General features: G+C 38.7%; 1 protein-coding gene across 3 annotated transcripts in view; it reads left to right on the forward strand.

The window, feature by feature from the left end:
- The window catches only part of atrx (ATRX chromatin remodeler), a 241,124-nt gene that overhangs the window by 158,426 nt on the left and 59,509 nt on the right, over positions 1-23,189 (forward strand). For all 3 annotated transcript variants that reach the window (XM_043704988.1, XM_043704987.1, XM_043704986.1), the window contains 5 exons: positions 4,451-4,578; positions 11,335-11,423; positions 13,046-13,212; positions 13,638-13,791; positions 16,368-16,468. In XM_043704988.1, coding sequence (XP_043560923.1) covers positions 4,451-4,578; positions 11,335-11,423; positions 13,046-13,212; positions 13,638-13,791; positions 16,368-16,468 — 639 coding nt within the window. The remainder of the gene's footprint in view (positions 1-4,450; positions 4,579-11,334; positions 11,424-13,045; positions 13,213-13,637; positions 13,792-16,367; positions 16,469-23,189) is intronic.

The following is a 23,189-nucleotide window of genomic DNA, read 5'->3' on the forward strand; positions in this document are numbered from 1 at the left end:
GAATATTGTATTACGAAAATGACATGGAGCTGCATGAGACCTTGACCAGATGACCAAATGCTCAAACATTTAGTTTGAAGAAGTATCTTAAGGAGCAAGGTGAGGTAGAAAGGTGGTTAAGTTGGGGAGGATATTCATAGCCTAGGTAACTGATTGCACTGCCACCAGTGATGAAGCAATTAAGATTGGGGATGCTGCGGAGGCCAGAATTGGAGCAAAACCTGTCTCATGAGGTTTGTGGCATAGTTGGCAGCTATATGGAAGGACAAGGCTTTGGAGTGATTTGAAAACCAAGGATGAGGTGGTGATGGTCATCTAGCATGAGTGATAAGCGAGTGTGATCTGATGTGACTCATGGTGCTTGCGATCAATTATATAGGAGGCTGGACAGAGAAGTAATTTTCAAAAATATAAGCTAAACACTGGCTGAAGAGAATCTTCATTCACAGCAGTGCCTCAATATTGAAGAAATGTAAAGAGAGGGTGAAATGTATTTAGTACTCAAATAGTGTTCCCGGAGAATTGGTAACAAGTGTGTGCATTAAGATGGCACAACTCTGCAACTTGATATGAAAGTGATAGGGTGTTACTGAATCACTAGTTTTGAACTTAAATTTGGATTCCTGCAAAATAACTCTTACTGAAATACTGCCATGTTGGTAGAGATCTAACCGTTTTGTCTGTTTGTGATAAATCCATTTTAAACTTTCAATGATTAGCCAACAGCTTAGACTTGTATAATCAGTGAATACTTGTACCACTAGCCCCAATTGCCTAATCAGAATAACTTGTGCAATATTTCACCAAACACTGGCAGTAACCACTAAGATCTGTTTTGTAATCTTAAAGAACCATGAAGCATTCAACCTGTGGCTTTTACTTAAGTGATGTTTCATAATTATGATTGAACTTTTTTTGCATTCAAGTATATTATAATATAACTGTGGGCATACTGGGGTTACACTATGGTGAACGTAAACTAAACATTTTTGGCATGAAATAAGGAAATACATGCCTAACTGATCTGCTTCGGGCTATTTCGGAGAGGAAATGCCAGAATTTAGAAATTGTTTTCTTGGTACAGTCCCATTATTTAATTTTAAATGATTCAAAACGAATACTGTTTTGTTCTAATTTTTGGGAGATTATTGAAACTAAAAATCTGTGTGCTTGTGATTCCAGTTGGAATTGCATCTGCTGGCACCCTTCAGCTCCTGCTCTACTGAAGTTTGCAATGATTCAGGTTACTTCATTTGCATGGTTGCACTGCAGCTGTTGTACAATGAATGATCTTGCATTGTCATTTTCATTTAGTGTCTGCAAACCAGCTGAGAGTTGTTTTCTGGTAATCATTCGGGCTGCCTCTGTTTAAAAGAGACAGACTGGCCTGTTATTGTCCAGGCTGGATCTGTTCTCTAAGTGGCTCTTCGAGGTTTCAGTTTTGGCTTAAAATAAAACAAAGAACTGCAAATGCTGGAGATCTGAAACAAAAACAGAACTTGCTGGTGAAACTCAGCAGGTCTGGCAGCATCTGTGGGAAGAAAGAGTTAATGTTTGGAGTCTGGTGACTCTATCTCTGCTTTCTTCCCAGAGGTGCTACCAGAGTTTTGCCAGCAATTTGTTTTTCAGGTTTAGCTTCTATCTATCTCTATCCTCACTGATTTCATTAGCATTCTCCCCCCCCCCCCCCCCCCCCCCTTTGTGACCGTGCCCTGGCCAGCATTTATTCTTCAACCAACATGAATAAAACAAATCATTGGTCATTATCACCTTGTTATTTCTGAGTCATTACTGTGCACAAATTAGAAAAGTCATGGCATGGAAATGTAATGGCATTTAATTTTGAAAATTATAAAACAATTTGAGGAAGTAAGTAGTCCAAGATAGCTTCCAGTGATTGGCAAAATGGTAACAAATTACACAAGTCTAAGGATTAACACTAGAAGAACAAGGAATAAAGAAGTCTCTCCACACAAACATGGTGCACATTAGGACTGGCGATTTTTTTTTTTGAACTAGTGGGTATAAAATAATTTAAATCCAACTTGTTTTTAAGTACAGTATTCAATGAAGATAAAACTAAAAAGTAAAATGTGTGAAAGAGCACAGCTGATATTAAATTGATTGCAAATCCAAAAGCTAGCACTGGTACATACATGAATTTATAAGGGTCAACTTCAGGCTGAATATCTGTGAAATCCCCTTTTTTTTTCCTTTAATTGCTCAAGCAAATGTAGCAGAGAACGTTCATTTTTACTGAGTGGGGCTTGTGTCGTTACCCTGCTGTCAAAAACAGATTTAATTTAGAGAATAAGAACTGAATTTCAAACAATGACTCCTTAAAGACATGATGTGGAGGTGCTGATATTGGACGGGTGGACAAAGTTAAAACTCTCTCAATACTAGATTATAGTCCAACAGGTTTATTTGGAAGTACAAGCTTTCGGAGCGCTGCTCCTTCATCAAGTAGCTTGTGGGGCAGGATCATAGGGCACAGAATTTATAGTAAAAGATGAACGTGTCATAGAACTGATGGGATGTATTAAACAAACCTAGATTGCTGTTCAGTCTTTAATCGCTTAGAATGGGTTACAGGTTTCGAATCATTAATATGTAAATCCCAGAACTACTTTCAAGTCACAGTTCCAAGATAACTTAAGGTTTTATATTTTAAAAAGTGGTATCTCAGCTCAATGCATTAAAGATGTGAGGTTAGATTCTGTCAGTATTGCAACTTTGAGTCAGACCGGTTCTCTTTTCAAAATGGGAATGTATAAAATGTCACACCTGCGGATCGTGTGCCTTTTTGAAGTACAAATTCACTCCATAGAGTTGTGTGCGCGCATGTGAGGGAAAGTATGTGTGAGAGTATGATCATGTGTAAGAGTGTTGTGTGTATGCACACACAACACTCTTACATGATCACACTGTTACAATCACATGACCTCATACACAAGTTGTCCCCCATCCCCAACACACGCGTGCACAAGTCTATGGGTGAATTTGTATTTGCAGATCATTCTATTTTGTTCAAAAAAGTTCACAATCTGTAGGCAGACAGTCAGGGTGGCATTTTATAAATTCCTTCTTTGGAAATAGAACCGGTCTGACTCAAGGTTGGAATACAGACAAGATCTAATCTCCACCTTTACTGCATTGTCTGAGCGGAGATGTCACTTTTTTTAATACAAAACCTTTAGTTGTTTTAGGAATGTGACTTGAAGTTCTGGGATTTACATATTAATCAGATTAGATTACCTACAGTGTGGAAACAGGCCCTTCGGCCCAACAAGTCCGCACCGACACTCCGAAGAGTAACCCACCCAGTCCCATTTCCCTCTGGCTCATGCACCTAACACGATGGGCAATTTAGCATGGCTAATTCACCTGACCTGCACATTTTTGGATTGTGGGAGGAAACTGGAGCACCCAGAGGAAACCTACGCAGATATGGGGACAATGTGCAAACTCCACACAGACAGTCGCCCAAGGCTGGAATCGAACCTGGGATCCTAGTGCTGTGAGGCAACAGTGCTAACCAATGAGCCATCGTGCTGTCCCAAATCAAATGCAGGCTGCACACTTGTCAGCAATCTAGGTTTGTTCAATACATTGCATCAGTCTTATGATACTTTGATCTTTTATTATAAATTCTGTGTCCTATGATCCTGCCTCACCAGTTATCTGATGAAGGAGCAATGCTGTGAAAGCTTATAAATCCAGATAAACCTGTTGGACTGTAGAATGGTGTTGTGTGATTTTTAACTTTGTCATTAAAGATAGCTCTAATTTGAGCACGTGCACACCCTCACTCCCTAACCCCTTCAAGTTGGGACTCAAATGTGTCGATATGGCTTTTTCAGTGAAATGTTCAGCTGTCCTTTTAAGACCAGCCACTCTAGAGGTGGTAGAGATGCAGATTGCCTACCTCAGGAGTTCCCACATTCACACTTATTAAATGTCATAGCTTAAGGAGGCAAGTGCACATGCATGTAATCAAATGGGAAATCTAGCCTTTTGAAGCCTAGAAGAGCCACTCGTCTTACCTGAAAGATGGCAGCTCTTATAAAGCATCATTCCCTCAGTGTTACACTAAAGTGTCATGTACTGAAATCTCTGTAGTAATACCTAGCTTCTCAGCTTTCTCATTCTGAAGTTTGCGATACAGAAATACAGGATACAAGATCAGTATAGGATTTTAAAAATTTTTCTTATTGAATGAGTTGTTGGTTTTCTTATGAAAATAGTCTTACTTTAAAATATTTTGTACTTGAATACCACTATCGGTTAACAGATTAATATGTGCATGTTACAAAAGGCTTTGTCTAACTGCTTAGTTGGATGTTATTTTTGCTAAAGCTGAAAACATTTTGAGGTAAACTAGCTTTCTTACCTCTTCAAAGGAGTGTACAAGATTTCTCAATCTCAAGGTTACAGCTTTTACTTTCAGGAGTGGGGACTAATGAAGGTGGAAGGGGGAAGACAGGAACAAGACTCTTCCAAGATTTCCAGATGCTGAGCAGGATATGGACCCATCCTTGGTGCCTGCAGTTGGACTATATTAGCAAAGAAAACAAGGTACTGTAAATTAATAGGGAGGCAAAGGCCTAGTGGTATTATTGGACTGTTAATCCAGAGACCCAGATAATGTTCTGGGGAACCGGGTTCAAATCCTGCCATGGCAAATGTGGAATTTGAATTCAATAAAAATCTGGAATTAATTACCTAATGATGACCACGAATATGTTTCCACTTGTCAGGGAAAGTTCCAGTGATTCACATAATGTCCTTTTGAGGAAGGAAGCCGTCATCTTTACCAAGTCTGGCCTACCTGTGACACAGACCCACAGCAATATGTTTGACTTTTAACTCTTTAGGCAATTAGGAATGAGTGAAGCCTTAATCCTTTGAATGAATGGGGGGGAAAGTGAATATTAACTATTTCAATTTTATGTAAAATATTCTGATGGATAACGATTTTGGCTGAAGTTTTTTTAAAAAGAACAAATCAATTACATAAGACAGTTGGTGGTTATATGTTTCAGTTAACCCATGAATCTTTCTGGTTTGAATGGAATTAATCTTGCTACATCGCAGCAGACATTTAAAAGTGGTGTTGGGGGAAAAAATGCCGGTGTTGGTTATCTGCTTACATTAGCATTTGGGTTTAGTAACTTAAACAGTAACATCAGAAACCCATCAATGATGTTTAGAATGGCCTAGAGATGCTATTATTTTTTGACTATCTTTAGGTAAATTTGGCTGAAATCACTCAAACCAGTAAAAAAAAAATGCAAAGTGAGTTTGCAGTCTTTTACAGTACTTTGAAAATCATTGCACTGGAAGCCCACTCCATTTAGTAAGTTGACCATGTTCTTAGAATGGACTAATTTGAATATTTGCTCTCAATACCCATTTGTAGATCTCATAAGGGCGTACAGTGACCATGACTCTAGCTGTGATGGACTGAATGTGTATCTCTAATGCTATAAATCCTTATGCTTGTGAATCGCTTGTCCTGTCTGGCTATAGCTATGTCTTTTGAAGATAGTGGCCAGAAGTCAAATCTTTAACTGATTTTTAAAAATATATATCTTTATTGCCGAAAGTTAATTTGTTTTAATAAAACTATTCACAAATTTACAGGAACAAAATTTAAACTCACGAATAAATACTTTTCCTTTGCAGCTATTTAATTTTACTTCTAATTCATTTGGTGATTAATAAACATTGCATCATTCAGCAGTATTCAATCAAATGAAGCATGTAAATGAAGAACACAACATAATCAAAACTGAGTTGACAGTAAAAACCAATCTGGAAGTTCTCATGTGAAGGGGAACCAAGTTGAAGGTTCAAGTCCATTAACTTTTCTGATGAAAGGTCATTGATCTGAAGCGTTAACGCTTCTCCCCATAGATTCGATCAGTTTGCAGTGTTTTCTGTTTCTATTTTAAAAACATGTAACTTGCTGTCAAGACTACAAACACTTCACGTATGGAAAGTTAAATTTTGGTCTGTTGGAGGGATTATTTTCAGTTTGAAGTATTACTCCAACCTGCTGGGAGATAATGTTAGTTTAATAGGAAAGGAAAAAATCTCCCTAATGGCAGTTACGTACATGCCACCTCGCAGTAGTCAGGATGTGGGGCAGAAAATAATTCATGTGATAGGCAAGGCACTATTACAATAATCATGGGGGACTTCAATATGCAGGTGGACTGCTAAATAAAGTTGGTAGCAGATTCCAAGGAAAGGAATTTGTGGTATGTCCATGAGATTTTTTTTTTGGAGCAGCTTCCGGTAGAGCCCACTAAGGAACAGGCCACTCTCGATGTAGTGATGTTATGAGGCAGACTTGATTTGGGAGCTTAAGGTTAAGGAACACCAAGGGGGCAGTTACCATAATATGATAGAATTCACCCTGCAGTTTGAGAGTGAGAAGTTGGAATCCAATGTTATGGTACTACAATTGATTAAAGGTAACTGTAGATATGAGGGAGGAGCTGGCCACAGTTGATTGGAAGGAGAGCCTAGCAGGGAAGATGACTGAACAGCAATTGGAGGAATTTCTGGGGAGTAATTTGAGAAGTACAGGAGACATTCAGCCTAAGGGAAAAAAAGGCATACTAAGGGGAAGACTAGGTAATTGTGGCTGACAAGGGAGGTCAGGGACAGTATAATGTAAACAATGGTATGAAGATTAGTGGGAAGCCTTTAAAAACCAGCAGAGGACAATTTTATTTAAAAAAGCAATATGTGATGGAGGAGATAAAATATGAAGACAAGCTATTTAGTAATATGAAAGAAGATTGGAAGAGTGTTTTTTTTTAGATATATAAAAGGTAAGAGAGATAGGAGTGGACATTGGACCACTGGGAATTGAGGCTACAGAAGTAGTAATGAGGAACAAATAACAGGAACTAAATACATACTTTGCATCAGTCTTCATGGAACACACCAGCAGCATACCAGACCTTTGAGAGTGACGGGGCAAAGGTGAGAGTTGTGAACATCATTATGGAGAAAGTGCTGGGGAAGCTGAAGGTAGGTGAATCACCCGAATGGCTTGGACTACACCCAGGGTTCTGAAGAAGATAGCTACGGAGATTATAGAGGCATGGGGTGCTGATCTTTCAGGAATCATTGGAGTTGTGCAGAATCCCAGTGTATTTGAAAATGTCTAATGTAACAACCTCGTTTGAGAAGTGAAGAGACCAGAGATGGGATATTATGGGTCCATTAGCCTGACCTCAAACCTGGATCCCCAGAAAATTATCTCAGTCTCAGAATTAACAATCCAGTGATGATACTGTAAGTAAGAATCTGTGGTGTTGAGAGCAAGGTACTGACATGGATAAGAAGGTAGGCTGACTGGCAGAAGGCAAAGAGTAGGGATAAAGGAGTCTTTTCCAGGATGGCAGCTGGTGACTAGTGGAGTTTCACAGGTTGAGTGTTGGGACCACATCTATTCACATTACACGTTAACAATCTGGATGAAGGAACTGAGAGCATTGTTTCTAAGTTTGCAGATGATGCAAAGATTGGTGTAGGGGCAGATAGTATTGTGGAATGAGGGAGGCTGCAGATGCACTTGGACAAGCTACGAAGTGAGCATAGAAGTGTGAGATGGAATATAACATGGGAAAGCATGAGGTTATGCTCTTTGTTAGGAAGAATATGGATATAGATTATTTTCTACAAGGAGAAATGCTGTGAAAATCTGAAGCACAAAGAGAAATTGGAGTCCTAGTTCTCAGAATCCTCAAGGTCAGCATGCAGATTTGGTTGGCAGTTAAGAAGGCAAATGTAATGCAAGTATTCATTTTGAGAGAGCTACTACAAGAGCACATTTTGAGAGAGTTAGAATACAAGAACAGGGATGTACTGCCCAGGCTGTAGATTAGACTGTGTTTGGAACTTTGAGAGCAGTTTTAGGCTCTGTATCTAAGAATGAATTTGCTGGCTATGCAAGGAGTCCAGAAGAGCTTTACAAGAACTGTCCTGAGAATGAAGGGCTTGTCATACAAGGAACAGTTGAGGACCTGGGTCTACATCTGATGGAGTTTAGAAGAACGGGTGTGGGTGGGGAGGAAGGAGAAATCTCATTGAAATTTAGAGAATACTGAGAGGCCTGATATAGTCAACGTGGAGAAGTAGTTTCCACTAGTAGGAGAGACTAGGACCCAACGAAGTAGCCTCGGAGTGAAGGAACAGCCCTTCAGAACAGAGATGAGGAAGAATTTCTTCAGCCAGAAGGTGTAGTCAATCTATGGAACTCAGTGCTGCAGGAGACTGTGAAGGCCAAGTCATTGTGTGTCTTTAGGACTGAAATAGATAGGTCCTTGATTGGTAAGGGGAACCAAAGGTTCTGGGGAGGAGGAGGAGAATGGGATTGAGAACCCTATCAGCCATAATTGAACAATGGAGCAGACTCGGCGAATGGCCTAATTCTGCTCCGGTATTGTATGGTTTTGTGGTCGAATAGCTCTTGACACTCATTGGCACCTGCAATTTTAAAATTTAGCTGTACCCTGGAGCAGACCAGTTCGTTCATTAGATTCGGCAAAAGCTGTAGTTTTCCTGAGAGATAAATAGTACAGGTAACAATTTTGTTCTAAGGGCACTTCTTGCATTTCTTCCCCTCCTCACTTCACTGGTGGCTGTCATGCTTTCAGGATGATTTGAGAGATATGAATTTCACCATCTAATTCAAATCTGCTGCTCAAAAAAAAAGGCTTGTAAATGTAAAGTAACTACCAAACCTCATTAAATTGAATCTGGATGTTAAGTGGAATAAAATATATGACAGTGTCCTTGGTCTTGGCCTTTGCCTTGAATGGTCAGTAGACTGGGTTCTCTCCATTTTAAAATAGCAAGGTTATATGATTAATATATTTGATTTTTGTTTTGCTCTCCAGACATTGTATCTTTGAAATAACCAATTTTCTACAAACTGTGCCTTGTCCAAATAGGAATTGGATGCTTTGTTAACTTCAGCATTATGTTGCATCTCTGGAATTTATAGGCTATATTTGTTTCTTTAAAAAACCCTTTAATGCAAGTGATTTCTACTTTTTTAAATAATGAAATCTTCGGTTTATTTGCTAGTTCTGATTTAAAGAAGTCATAGTCATGGAGTCATGCAGCATGGAAACAGACCCTTCGATCCAAGCAGTCCATGCTGACCATGTTCCTGAGCTAAACTAGGCCCACCTGCCTGTGTTTGGCCCATAACCCTCCAAACTTCTTTTTATTCATGAATTTATTCAAATGTCGTTTAAAAGTCATAACTGTGCTTGCATCCACCACTTTCTCTGACAGTTAGTTCCCCCTTGTCTTTTTTAAATCTTACGTCTCTCGCCTTAAACAAAACTCTTAATTTTGACCTTCCCCATCCACAGAAAAGTCCCTTGTCATTCACCTTAGCTATGTCCCTCATGATTTTATAAATCGCAATGAGGCCACCCCTCAGTATTTTTCACTCCAATGAAAAATGTCCCAGTCTTTCTGGTCTATTTTTACATCACAAAACCTCCATTCCTGGTGCCATTCTGGTAAATCTTCTCTGAACCCTTCCCAGTTTAACAATATCCTTTCCACAGCAGAGTGACAAAAACTGCAGAAGAGGCCTTACCAGTGTCCTGTACAAAATTGACATGATGTCCCAACCTCTATGCTTACAGGTCTGAGTGAAGAAGGCCCCAAACGCCATCTTGGCAAGATGCAAATTTTAAAAAATTATGTGCCTCAACGCAGAAGTGTTTCCATTCTACAACACTACCCAGTACCCTGCCATTAATTGTGTAAGGTCTGCCCTGGTTTGTTTTACCAAAATGCAATGCCTCACATTTATCCAAATTAGACTGAAGACTAACACGAAGTTTATTACCCAATTGATCAAGGTCTCTTTGTAATCTTAGATAATCTTCTTTACTGTTCACTATGCCACCAATTTTGGTGACATCTACAAACTTGCTAACCATGCCCCCATACAAAGGAACTTCGATTATCCGAATACCGATTATCCGAAAGAGATCTCGAGGTCCCGATGGAAATTTTACATCAAAGACGTGATTCCAACAGTGAGCGCGTCTTTTGTTTACAGTGATTAAACAAGCATCGTCTCCAAATGACTAACTGCCCGCCCTCTCTCTCTTTCTCCCTCTCTCTCTCTCTCCACACTTTCCCTGGAGTTCTACACGGTGGTGTACCCTAAACCACCACCCCCCTTCCCCCACATAATCTCTCCAACATTGTGCTGTACAGGGCAAAGGTGGAACCTGTCAAAAAGATGTTTGTGTGTGTGTATGCGTACATGTGCACGCTATTTGGAGACTTACCTCACATAGACAACTGCAGCAGTAGCAGTCTTGTTGGTGTACAGTCCGGTTGCCCTGGAGAGGGGGCGGGGGTGTGTTGGATGGGGTTGGGGGCAGGGTCTAACACGCTGTGTGCTGCGTGTTCCTGAACTGGGAGCAGACTTTAAAATCTCTGAGCCCCCAAGTAAAGGCATTTAATTGATTAACCAAACGCAATAGTGCCCCCCCATCGGTGTTCAGATAATCAAGGTTCCACTGTACTCTCATTCAAATTATTTATGTAAATGATAAACAAAAGAGGACCTAGAACCTATCCCTGTGAAACATTATTGATGAAAGACCTCCACTCTGCAAAGCAACTTCTACCACCAATCTGTCTCTTGCCATTAGACCAATTATATATCCAGTTGGTAAGTTCACTTTGAATGCAGTGTGACCGAACTTTAATAATTAGTCTACCATGCAGAACCTTGTCAAAGACTTTCCTAAAATCCAAATAAACAATGTCTACCAATTTGCTTTCAATCTTTTTGGTTACCACATTCAAAATTCAATCAAGTTTGTGAATCGCGATTTTCCTTTCACAAGGCCATGCTGGCTATCCCTAACCAATCCTTGCCCTCCAAATAAATGTAAATCCTGTCTTTTAGAATCACCTCCAACAACTTACCCATCATTGATGTCAAACTCATAGGTCTATATTTTCCAGGTTTCTCCCTACAGCCTTTATTATACAATGCGAAAAAAGTTTTACTCATTCAAGAGATAAATGTGAAATTGGCTAGACCAGCATTTATCATCCATCCTAATTGCCTGGAGGAGGTGGTGGTGGTGACCTGTCACTTTTTGGCCTTTTGCAGTCCTTGGGAAGATGTATTGTCCGTACCCTGTTGAAGTTGATTGGAAAGTCATGCAATGGCTATATTTATTTGCATTACACTTCAGTGATGATAACTTGAAGCAAAATGAATGTCATGTGCAACAGTAGATTATTAATCTCTCTCCATTTTAGGGATACTTTGATGAGGATAGTATGGATGAATTCATTGCATCAGACTCGGACGAAACCTCAATGAGTCTTTCCTCTGAAGATGAGAAAAGGTTTTTGTCTTTTTTTTACTATGTTGGCTTAAAGAATGGATTATAATGTATTGTGTAAAGACATAAAAGTTGTTTCTTGTACATAAATATATGGAAAATTGTTTACCAACGATTTACTACTACATAATGTTGTAGTGCAACATAACTCTGTCTCCTTCCATCATCTACTGTTGTAATTCTAACATTCAACCCCCTCGTATAACAAATGAGGCTGAGGATATATGTGATTGAAACACCAAGAATGGTATGTTTTCATTCATCAGCTGAATGCAGATTTGGCATTTCAATCCTTTTTCATTACTTTTATGTACAGTCTTGAAACAGTGTGGTTTTGAGTTGGGAGATTTGTTTATATCAATTGTGAGGCAACTAGTAATATGTTGGGGGAAAAAATTCCACTTGTTTGCATTAATGAAACACAAACTGTGGAAACTGGAGATCTGAAACAAAAACAGAAACTCAGCAATGTCTGTGAAGAGTCACTGGACTTGAAACATTAACACTTTTCTTCCCACAGATGCTGCCTGACCTGCTGAGTTTCTCAGCAATGTCTGTGAAGAGTCACTGGACTTGAAACATTAACACTTTTCTTCCCACAGATGCTGCCTGACCTGCTGAGTTTCTCCAGCAATTTGTTTTTACTCCACTTGTTTGTTTCCAGCCTCTTTGAAAGTCACTTGGGGCAATGGGCAATGTTTAGGTGCTCTTTGTACTTCTGTCAGTCATAATTAAATTTTGTTAGAGCTTTATTTCCACATTATTCCTGGAGTTATTCTAATCCTGAAATACTGAACAGTGAATAATTGAATATTAAATTTGCATTTTGTGAAATCACCTTCACTAGTCAAAAGTTTACAGTGTAAAATTTTCCCTTTGCATTAGAGAGAGCTGGCCAGGATGAGAAGGGGGGTGGGCAAAAGGCCAACTGAGTTATGAAGAGCCTTTGCTTATCCGTTTTCCCCCTTTCCTATATACTGTACACTTCAAGTCAATATTGTGGGAGCAAGTTCCATATTCTAACCACACTGGGAGTTTCTGTTGAGATCTTTGTGAATGTATTGGTAAAACTGTTGGCTTTCCCTTTTGAATTAGCATTCATGTGAATTGTCTTAATAAGTGCAAGATAAAAACTTCGTCAGAATGTATGAATCTTGATTGCAGGAATTGATTCTAGCACATTCCTCCCCACCACAAAGTGGTGAATGGGCTTTTCCTACGAATTGTACTTTTTCATTCCATATTGTGACATTAGTGTTGGGAGCAAATGTGATTCACTTTTGGAATAGAATACTATTATAATTTCACAACCATCGGCATGAATGGGACAATCATACTCCAAATGGCCTTTTAAATACATGCATTAGTTTAAATTTGATTTGATTTATTAATTGTCTCACATTATAAGACTGTTGGTAAGATTTGACATTAAATCATTCATTTCCTTTTTTTTTAAACTGTTGGGCAACAAAATAACTAATATCAGCTTAATTAATTTACATTTTTGTATTGCCATTGATGGCTTAGACTCGGCTGTTTACATGAGATATTGTCAACAGAGTGGAACAGTTGCAGGAAGTAGTTGTAACATTGAGAAAAATTACATCTAAACCTATTAATTTTAGTAAAAAGAGAAAAAAGCGTGGAAAGAAAGATGAAAGCAGCTCAAAGGAGAGTGGCAGTGACAATGATGTGGAGGTTATCAAAGTTTGGAATTCAAGATCGCGTGGTGGAGGAGAAGGAAGTACAGAAGAGAAACCTGCAGAGTCCAGTGCTGCAAAAGCAGATGATGGTAGAAATTTAATTCTTTATTGGGCTTGTTCATATTTTTCTATTTGCATTTTTGAATAATCCACATAATCCATACTGTGTAGATTTTGCAAAGGGCATTACGTTTAATGCATAACACCTTTTAGTGCATTTATGTTATTACAGTTGCTTTGATGTGGTTTATTTTTAACTGCCACAGAACTGGCCGATCATAGTCATTCTGTATTCCTTTTTTTTTTAACTGATATTCCTAAAACGAGCTGGAACTTGAGTGTTGCAATGTAATGATCTGTTTCCTAACCAGTAGTGTGGTTAATGTTGTATTTATGAATAAAATTTATGTAATTATAAATGTACTGTTTCATGGCTTGTATTGTATTAATGCCGTTCTATGCGATGTCTGATGTTTCTTCCCTTCCCCCCCTCCCCCCGTCTCATTCCTGACAGCAAAGCCTTCTACTGGTTCCAATCCAGGTAGCCCAGCCGCAGATTGGTACAAAGAGTTCATCACAGATGCTGATGCAGAAATATTGCAGCATTCTGGGAAAATGGCCCTTTTGTTTGAAATTCTATACATGTGTGAAGCAATTGCAGAAAAAGTGTGAGTTGACATTTTTTTTCTTGGTTTAAGGAGAGGTTTTTGAGTTACTAATTGTCGCATATATCTAGAAAGATAGTGAAAAGTATTTTGGCTCTACAAACCGGTGGCATTTTGAATTACAAAAAAAAATTACATAAATAGAATTCATCTTCTGTACAAAAGGTCTTCAAATCCCCACATGTCCTGGGCCTTCTGCAGGATCTCAAGCAGTCCCTGCTCTGGGTACAGGAATGTTAACCCAGCCAAGAGTCCACATTTCAGGCATACCGCAGTCCTCCCTGCTCTGGCCTCCGCTGCAGCAATCTTGCTGTTATGAGTCCCCACTCCAGGTACTGCCACCGCTGCAACTGATGCCTCCCACAAGACTTCCCCTTGACATCAGAAGATGAGGGGAAAGAAAGAGAATGAAAAGGGAGAGAGAGAGAGAGAGAGAGAAAAAATGCGGCTGGCTGAAGTGAACGAGCTCACAAGCCCGATCACTACCTACCATGTTGGCACTGCCATCTTGCCTGCCTTGAGTTGCTTTTGAGAAAAGCATCAATTAATTGCAATTTGTTTTAATGCCACTGCACTTCAGCTATGAAAGTTCTTATAACCCATGTTAACTTTGAACACTTCCTAAATTTTTGGTGCATTTAGTTGGGAAAGAGTTCTGTTAATCCTTAACAATTCAGACTGCATTAATCAGGGTTCCTTCTAACATTACCTTGTATATGTTAATTTGTTAGGAATTTCTGTGTCGAAAAAGTTAAATTGCCAAACAAACAACTTGATGCAGTGGGGATGGGGATATCTAAGGATTTAACTACAATTGCAAAAACATCGAAAAGAGAGTGAAAATTGCTTTCATACTGTTTGTTTACATCAAGGTTAATGGAAAATGTCCAGTGTATACCTACTGAAATTCACATTTCTAACTGCGCTACCAATATCCAGTTGGGATACTGGGGGACCGTAAAAGAGGATATATTTCAATGTAAATGTATAGGGATATGTCTAATATCATGCAGCAGTATTTAACAGATTAGAGTCAATTAGAATAAGGATCAAAAATTTGTAGTCTGCTTCATTAGGTCAACTATTTTTCTGAAAATTTCAAGAATGGAAACATGTATGGACTAGTTCTGTTCAGTGTCTTTCTTGGCCATTTTATTTCAACAGAATGATGACATTTATATTTTTGCATATTGGTTTAATGTGAGCTCAGTAATTAAACCTTTTGAGTCCTTTGCAAGTTTCAAGATGTGCAACAGTTTACTGTCTTCCAAGTGCATCTGGATTTTCTGTACATTTTTGTACCTACTGAATTCATTAAAAATGTAGTACGATGGCCCTCAGTTTCCATTCTTTGGACTGGTGATGGAAATGTCTTACCTACCTTGAAGTAATGAAGGTTATTGATGGCTGTTCCATATAATCTAAGAGAAACCAGATGACTGTTCATTTTAGCATCTTACGTCCCAAGATGGATTATTTTGGGACGATGTGACACTATACATCATGGGCTGGTGAAGACTTTGTCAGAGCATGTTCTCGGGCAGCAGCAACAATGCTCAAGTGACAGTCTGTCCTGAACCTCAGGTCCCTAGCCATAAGATTAAGTTGTGCAGTTTCCAACCTTTTGAATCAATTTAGTTGCAATTTATTTGGTCCAGCTTTTAGTGTTGAAAATCATGCTGCTTTTCCCTGTGGGTTAATTGAATGCATGTTTATAGATTGAGTTCTTTGTAAAATTGCAGCTATTATACATCTTGCCTTGTCTAATGTTTTGACTATTTTGTTATGGCAAACCAGGGCATGGCTTATATAATTAATGGTAGGGCCCTGAGGAGTGCTGCTGAGCAAAGGAACCTAAGGCTGCAGGTACATAATTCCTTGAACGTGGAGTTGTAGGGAGCCAAGGTGGTGAAGAAGGCGTCTGGCATGCTTGCCTTCATTGTGCAGTGCATTGAGTATAGGAACTGGGCTTGTCATGTTGCGGATGTACAGGAATTGTTTAGGCCACTTATAGAATACTGCATTCAATTCTGGTCTCCCTGTTACAGGGAAGATATTATTAAACTTGAGAGGGTTCAGAAAAGATGTTGCCGGAAATGGAAGGTTTGAGCTATTTGAGAGACTGAATAAGCTAGAATTACTGGCCAAATATTGGGACTAGATTAGTTTAGGATATCTGGTCAGCATGGACGAGTTGGACCAAAGGGTCTGTTTCCTTGCTGTATACCTCTAAGACTAATTGTCTAAATTGAAGTTCAAGTCATGTTTCTTTGAAATGATTTTAAAAGCAGTCATGACAAATGAGTTATTGGTGGCAGTAAAGATTATAGTATGTTGCTTGATACAACATTCTGTTTGCCTAAGGTGCCAAAACTATTCAGTAAAATAGAGCAGGAAAGCATTATTACTGGCAGGTTTCCATAAGCATCACTCAAATCAGACTGTGCTAAAGCTTTTCTTTCTTCTCTTCCCATCTATCCTGTACCCTCAAAAAATGGCATACAGTCACAATTTCCTATTGAACTGAGTAGTGTTGGCATTTTTGTTGAATTTCATAACATATGTGTATCCAATTTCAGACTTGTATTCAGCCAATCCCTTATATCATTGGATTTAATTGAAGACTTTCTGGAGATGGCAAACAAAGAGAAGTCAGAAGATAAATCTGAGATTTATAAAGGTAAATTTTAAATTCATTGTTCTCTTGAATTAGAGTTTAGATGCCATGCAAGTAATCCTTTGGGCTGGCTTGAATTTTGTATTCAGAATTGTGGAATTAAACTATTAATCGAGAAATTTTATTTCTTTAGAATAAGACATAAGATTACATTTGGGACTGATATTGAAGATGTGCTTCCTGGGCAATTGTGTTGAGTTAAACTTTCATGTGTCAGTGCTTCAGTATTTTATTTGACATCCACTTTGGTTCATGTTTTATACTTTCTCGTTTGTTGTGTTTCTGCTCATGACATGAAAGATTCTCCTTCTCTCCCACTCCCCTTGCCTAAGATGTTGTGATCCTTGAGTTAAGCCACCATCATTTGCCCCTCCCTCTCTACTAAGAGTGCAGTCCTGTGACCTGATAAGATGATGACAACCTTTACCTTACTTTAAGCACTAGCTTTTAACCTAGAGATTTGATATTTTCTTACACAACACCAGGTTATAGTCCAACAGGTTTAATTGGAAGCATTAGGTTTCGGAGTGCTGCTCCTACATCAGGTGGTTGTTGGACTATAACCTGGTGTTGTGATTTAACTTTGTACACTTCAGTCCAACACCGGCATCTCCAAATCATGATATTTTCTTCTTTTGCTTGAGAGCTTCCATTTAAGTATGACGGAATGGGCAAATTTCAAGCATTAGTTACAGTAATGTGAGGTGTGCAGTTTAATTACGAGAAAAGGCTGAGGGACTTGAGGCTGTTTTTGTTAGAGAGAAGAAAGTTGAGAGGTGACTTAATTGAGACGTACAAGATAATCAGGGTTAGATAGGGTGGACAGAGAGCCTTTTTCCTCTGATGGTGATGGCTAGCGCAAGGGGACATAGTTTTAAATTGAGGAGTGATAAATATAGGACAGAAGTCGGAGGTGGTTTCTTTGCTCGTAGTAGTACGGGTGTGGAATGCAGTGCCTGCAACAATAGTAGACTCGCCAACTTTAAGGGCATTTAAATGGTAATTGAATAGGCATGTGGAGAAGAATGGAATAGTGTAGTTTAGATGGGTTTCGGATTGGTTTCACAGGTTGGCGCAACATTGAGGGCCAAAGGGCCTGTACTGCACTGTAATGTTCCATTATATAAATTTATTCTGGATTGTAGATTTTGACTGGGTGTCAAATCGCCTTCCATTTGTATTCGGGGGGATTTAATGTCTGTAGTTTTCAAGCCATGACTTCCTTTTAATAAACTAATATATGAGTGTGTGTCCTTGTGGTAGTGATGGGAATTTGTTTCCATTGTGGGAGAGATTTATGAATGGACAGACTAAGCAAATTAATGCACAAATGCTTACTGTTTCGAAGTAACAGGATTTAGCTATTGCTTGAGGTAAGAACAATTTGGAAAGCTCGTATTTTCAGTTCATAAAAATTCTAATTTTAAGTTAGATGTACAAAATAGATTTTTGGGAAAAAAATGAGTTACTTCCAAACAGGCTACCTGAGTGTAAAGATTTTAGTTTGAAATTTTCAGACCTGAGATGTTTGGTTAGAGCCCTGAAGGGGTTATTTGAAACTGAGGAAGTTTAAAGTTAGTTGTGTATGAATCCAGGAAAAGGCTACCAAGCTCTCCTGACTGGGAATTGAAAGAAACTGTTAAGCTAAACTTATGATAGAGAGGCAAAGTCTGTCTAGTATTTGATTCTGAAAAGTGCTATCAGGATTGTATTTTTGCTCTTTCAAAATTTCAGTTGTTATAAATTGATTTGTTCTATTTTATTTTTCAATTTTTATTTTATTGTTAAAATCAAATCTGCAGCATTGTATGTTTGTTTTCAGTGAAAAACAATTTTGTATTTAAAAAAAGATTATCAAGCCAGATTTCAGTCTGGCATCTGACTTTGTCCATTACTGACATTAGCTGAGATCATAATGCTGCCGTGTGTTATCAATTGTATGTGGTAAGTTAGTAATGTAAAACACTTTGTAAGGCTTTGGTGAAACTTGATTGGATAATGCTTCTTAGACTCACCCACAGTTTGTATAAACTATGATCTGCCTTTCCTAGCACCATAAGAATAGGATTGGTGATTAAATCCCTTGAGTTTGTTCACTCTTCAAAGAAGAGAAAGTGAGGACTGCAGATGCTGGAGATGAGAGTCCAGAGTGTTACTGGAAAAGCACAGCAGGTCAGGCATAAGCCCTTCATCAGGAATTCCTGTTGTGCTTTTCCAGCACCACACTCTCAACTACTAGTCAGCGAACTCTGGTTGAACTCCACATACCTTCAGCCCATATCTCAAGGTTTTGAACAAAACCACTAGGTTTAAATAAAACATTGCTTTACAAAAAGAAGTACCAGTGGAAGAGATTTCCAAATTTCTGCAACCTTTCTAGTTCCAAGTTTTAGACAGTGCCCCATTCTAGATAATGAAACTGGGGAATTAATTTCTTCCCAATTACATCATCAATTTTTCGTAATATTTTGACAGTTTCAAATTCTCCCTGAAATCTGTGAACTCCAAGGAATGTGAACTCAGTTTTTATAATGTCTTCTGTTATTTAGTCTTAATCATCCTGTAGGTGTACACTATACTCTCACCAAGGCCAGCCATAACTAGCCTGAGGTACTCCTCCCAAAATTGGTCTAGAACTTTGCATAATAGAAGTATGACTTTTACTTCCTTGTCTAATGTTAAGATACAAAGCTAGCATTCAGTTAACTTGATTGATTTGTTTTGTGGCTGTTAAGAACATAGGAATAGAAATATGTTATGCAGCCCCTGGAGCCTGTTCTGCTATTCAATGCAATCATGGCTGATTTGTGGTGTAACTCCACATGCCTTTGGCACATAAGCATGTGGACCTTACACAATTTCTAGCTTTTCATCAAGTCTTCTCTCCTTTTTCTTATGTCCAACATGCATAAAATTCTAACTGCCTAAGTTGGAATTTATTTGCCACCTTTGTCTATTTTCAGTCTTTTTACATCTGTGTAGCTTTACGGTTATATCAAGACTGCTTACAATACCACTTATCCTTGTCGTCATCAAATTTGGACTTTTTTTATTCCATTATCTGAGCCATGATAAATATGGTAACTAGTTGAGTTCTGAACACAGATGTCAGTGAAGCACCATTCGTTACATACTTCCACTTTGTACTTACCCATTATCTCTACTTCTTGTGACCTCCAATTTTCTAATTAAGGTAATAATTTGTGTGGAGTTCTTCGAATTTTATTAGCAGCATTTAGAAGTTATAGGAACGAGAGTAGACCATTCAGTCCCTTGAGCCAGTTCCACTGCTCACTGAGATCATGGCTAACATATAGCCTAAATCCAGATATCTGCCTTTGATCTATAACCCTTAAATATTTTTGCTTAACAAAACTTTATCTGTCTCAGATTTAAAGCCAACAACTGATTCTGCATCCATTGCCGTTTGTGGAAGAGACTTCCAAACATCTACCATGTAGTGTGTCGAAGTGCCTCCTAGTATCCCTCCTGAATGGCCTGGCTCTAATTCTCGGACTATGCCTCCCTAGTTGTGGAATCCCCAACGTGGAAATAGTTTATCTTTTATAAACCCTGACTTTTCTTACTAATATCTTGAAGACTTTCATCAGATCACCCCTTAACCTTTCAAATTCTAGAATGAGCTTCCTAATTTATCTAGTCTCTCTTTATAACTTAATCCCTGAAGTCCAAGTATCATTCTTATGAGTCTGTGTTGTACTCCATCGAAGGCCACTGTATCCTTCCTCAGATGTGGTGGTCATATTTGTTCACAGTACGCCATGTAGGTCTAACCAGGCTTTTGTATAACCGCAGCAATAACATCTGCATCCTTCTAGTGCAGTCCTCTAAATATAAAGCTCAGCATTCCGTTAGTCGTCATGATTAGTTTCTGCACATTTGAGATATATTAAAGATCCATGCACCTGAACCTCCTAGTTTCTTTTGACATCCACTGTACTTTACCATCCTTTTTCAATCCAAAATGGATAGCCTCTTATTTGCTGACATTTTCTACATCTGCAGCAGTTTTGCTCATGCACTGAATCTACCAATATCAATTTGTAATTTTATGCTCTTATCTACATTGGTATAATTCTACCTAATTTTGTGTCATCAGCAAATTTGGAAAAATAACTTTGTATAATGTGAATAATTCAGACCCTAACACTCATCCCTCTGTGACGTCACTGGTCACCTGTTAATTTAAGTACCTACCCATTATCCCTACTTTGTCACTTGCCACTCATCTAATTTCCCAGTCATGTCAGTAATTTGCCATCAATTTCGTGGACTTCTACCTTAGCTAGCTCTCTGTTATGTGGGACTTCTATCAAATGCCTTGCGAAGTCCATATGAACAGCATCCATAGGCATTTCCTAGTCCACTACCTTAGTTACCTCTTCAAAAACTTCAGTGTGGTTTGTCAGGAATGACCTAGCTGTTACAAATCCATGTTGGCTCTCCCTGATTAGCCAGAAAATTTCAAGGTCTTCAGTTAAACCATCCTTGATTATCAACTTCAATTATCCCCACTGCTGATTTTAGCCTAACTGACCTTAATTCCCTGGAGTTTCTCTTCCGGCCATCTTCAATAGAAGACTGACACATGCACTTTTCCAGTCCAGGGGATCAACTCCTGTGTCTAGAAAATTCTGAAAGATTATAGTTAGGGTGTCTCATGCCCTTGGATAGAAACTGGTTTGTCACCCTTCAATTCCATCAATCACCTGATGAAGGAGCATCGCTCCGAAAGCTAGTGTGCTTCCAATTAAACCTGTTGGACTATAACCTGGTGTTGTGTGATTTTTAACTTTGTACACCCCAGTCCAACACTGGCATCTCCGAATCATTAATTTCCTCATTACTGATATTTTGCTTGTGTTAATTTGATTCAGCCCCTGTTCCTGATCCACTACTAATTTCCTCAGGGCTTTCAACAAGCTTTTCTACTTTTAAATACTGAGGAAAAGTAATTATTCACCATATCAGCTATTTCCCCATAGCCAGTGGGGACTTTCTGTCTTTAGTGGGCCAAAATTGCTTCTGCCCACCCACTTTCCTAGGCACCATTCTTTTCATAATTCCTTTCAGTATTTGTTATAAGCTACTTTATGGCCCTTTGGTCTTTCTATCTTTTCCATTCAACAGGATCTGTGCCATTTCTTTCCATTTTTCTAAGTCCTTGTAGTTTTAAACTATCCCTTATATCTTTCTTGTCCAATAATTTTCTTCTGTGAAGCAGAGATTTTCCCTCTTGGAGTATAAACTGGTTTTATATTGTTAAATGTTTCTTTAAACATCCTTCACTGTTCTTCAGTTGGTTTACCTATGAGCAAATTTACTCAGTTGGGTGTCTGTCTTACCTAAATCTAAAACTCCAGCAACCGATTCATCCTTTTCATTTTCAAGTGCTAAAGTTAAAATTCCCCACTGATACTATCTGGCTTTGCTACACATTTGCCTAAGATTTTCATTTATTCAATCTAGCACTTCAGAGCTGCTACTAGGGGTCTTGTACATAATACTTTCTGCAGTTTTATATCCTTTACTGTTCCTCAGTTCCACCCAAATGGTCTGCACTGAATTCTTTCCTCTCATTATATCCTCCCTTACCATTGAATTAATTTTGTTTCTAATCAGTCAGACTACTTCACCTTCTGTGCCACTTTCCTTATCTATCCTGTAACCTTATAACCTGGTTTAATTAAATCCCAGTACTGATCATCCTGCAGTCAAGACTTAGTAAAGGCTACAATGTCGTTATCTCCAATTTGATTTTGTCCTTGCAGTTCATTTAATTTATACCGTTCTGTTCCTTTATTTGGGCCAAACACTGTAACCTGTCCTTCAGTACTAATGCTTTCTTCACATGTTCATTATTTCTTTCCTTCGGTTTAATTAATATACACTTACAGATTTGTCATTGCCTGATGTACATGAAGTAGGATTCCTGACTTTTCCTTTATTCTCTGACTTGTTACTTGCTTTTGAAACTGTATTGACTTGCCCCTCCGTCTCACCTCACTTCTCCCTGTTTCTCCCTCGCCCCTGAACTCGAAACCTTAACTCTGCTTTCTTCCCACAGATGCTGCCAGACCTGCTAAGTTTCTCAAGGAATTTTCTGTTTTGTTTCAGTTCTCCAACATCTGCAGTTCTTTGTTTTATTATAATACTGTGAGCAGTTTTGGTCCCCTTAGTTATTCAAAGATATTTCATTTGAGAAAATTCTAAGAAGGTTCACAAGGATGATCCCGGGTATGGAAAATGTGTCTAATGAGCATAGATTAAATAGGTTGAGACTCTATTCATTGGAATTTAGAAGAATGAGAGGTGATCTCATTGAAACGTGGCAAATTCTTCCATGTTTCTCTCATGGGAGAGTCTAGGACCAGAGGGCATTGTCTCAGACTTAAGAGGCAGCAATTTAAGACTAAGATGAGGAATTTCTTCTTGAGGGTTGTAAATCTTTGGAACTCCTCGCCACAGAGAGCTCTGAGGGCAGAGTTCTTGTGTATATTTGAAGCTGGATTAGATTGTTGATCAGTAGGGGAATCAAGCGTTATGGAGAACATGCAGGAAAGTGGATGTCAGGAATGTCGGATCAGCCATGATCATATTGAATGGTGGAGCAAGCTTGAAGGGCTGAATGGCCCGCTCCTCTTCCTTTTTTGTTCTGTTATGTGGAAGGATAAAACAGCAGCTGTAGGAGCATGCAAAAAAT

Source organism: Chiloscyllium plagiosum, chromosome 15 (genome assembly GCF_004010195.1).
Source record: "Chiloscyllium plagiosum isolate BGI_BamShark_2017 chromosome 15, ASM401019v2, whole genome shotgun sequence".
Classification (NCBI taxonomy): domain Eukaryota; kingdom Metazoa; phylum Chordata; class Chondrichthyes; order Orectolobiformes; family Hemiscylliidae; genus Chiloscyllium; species Chiloscyllium plagiosum.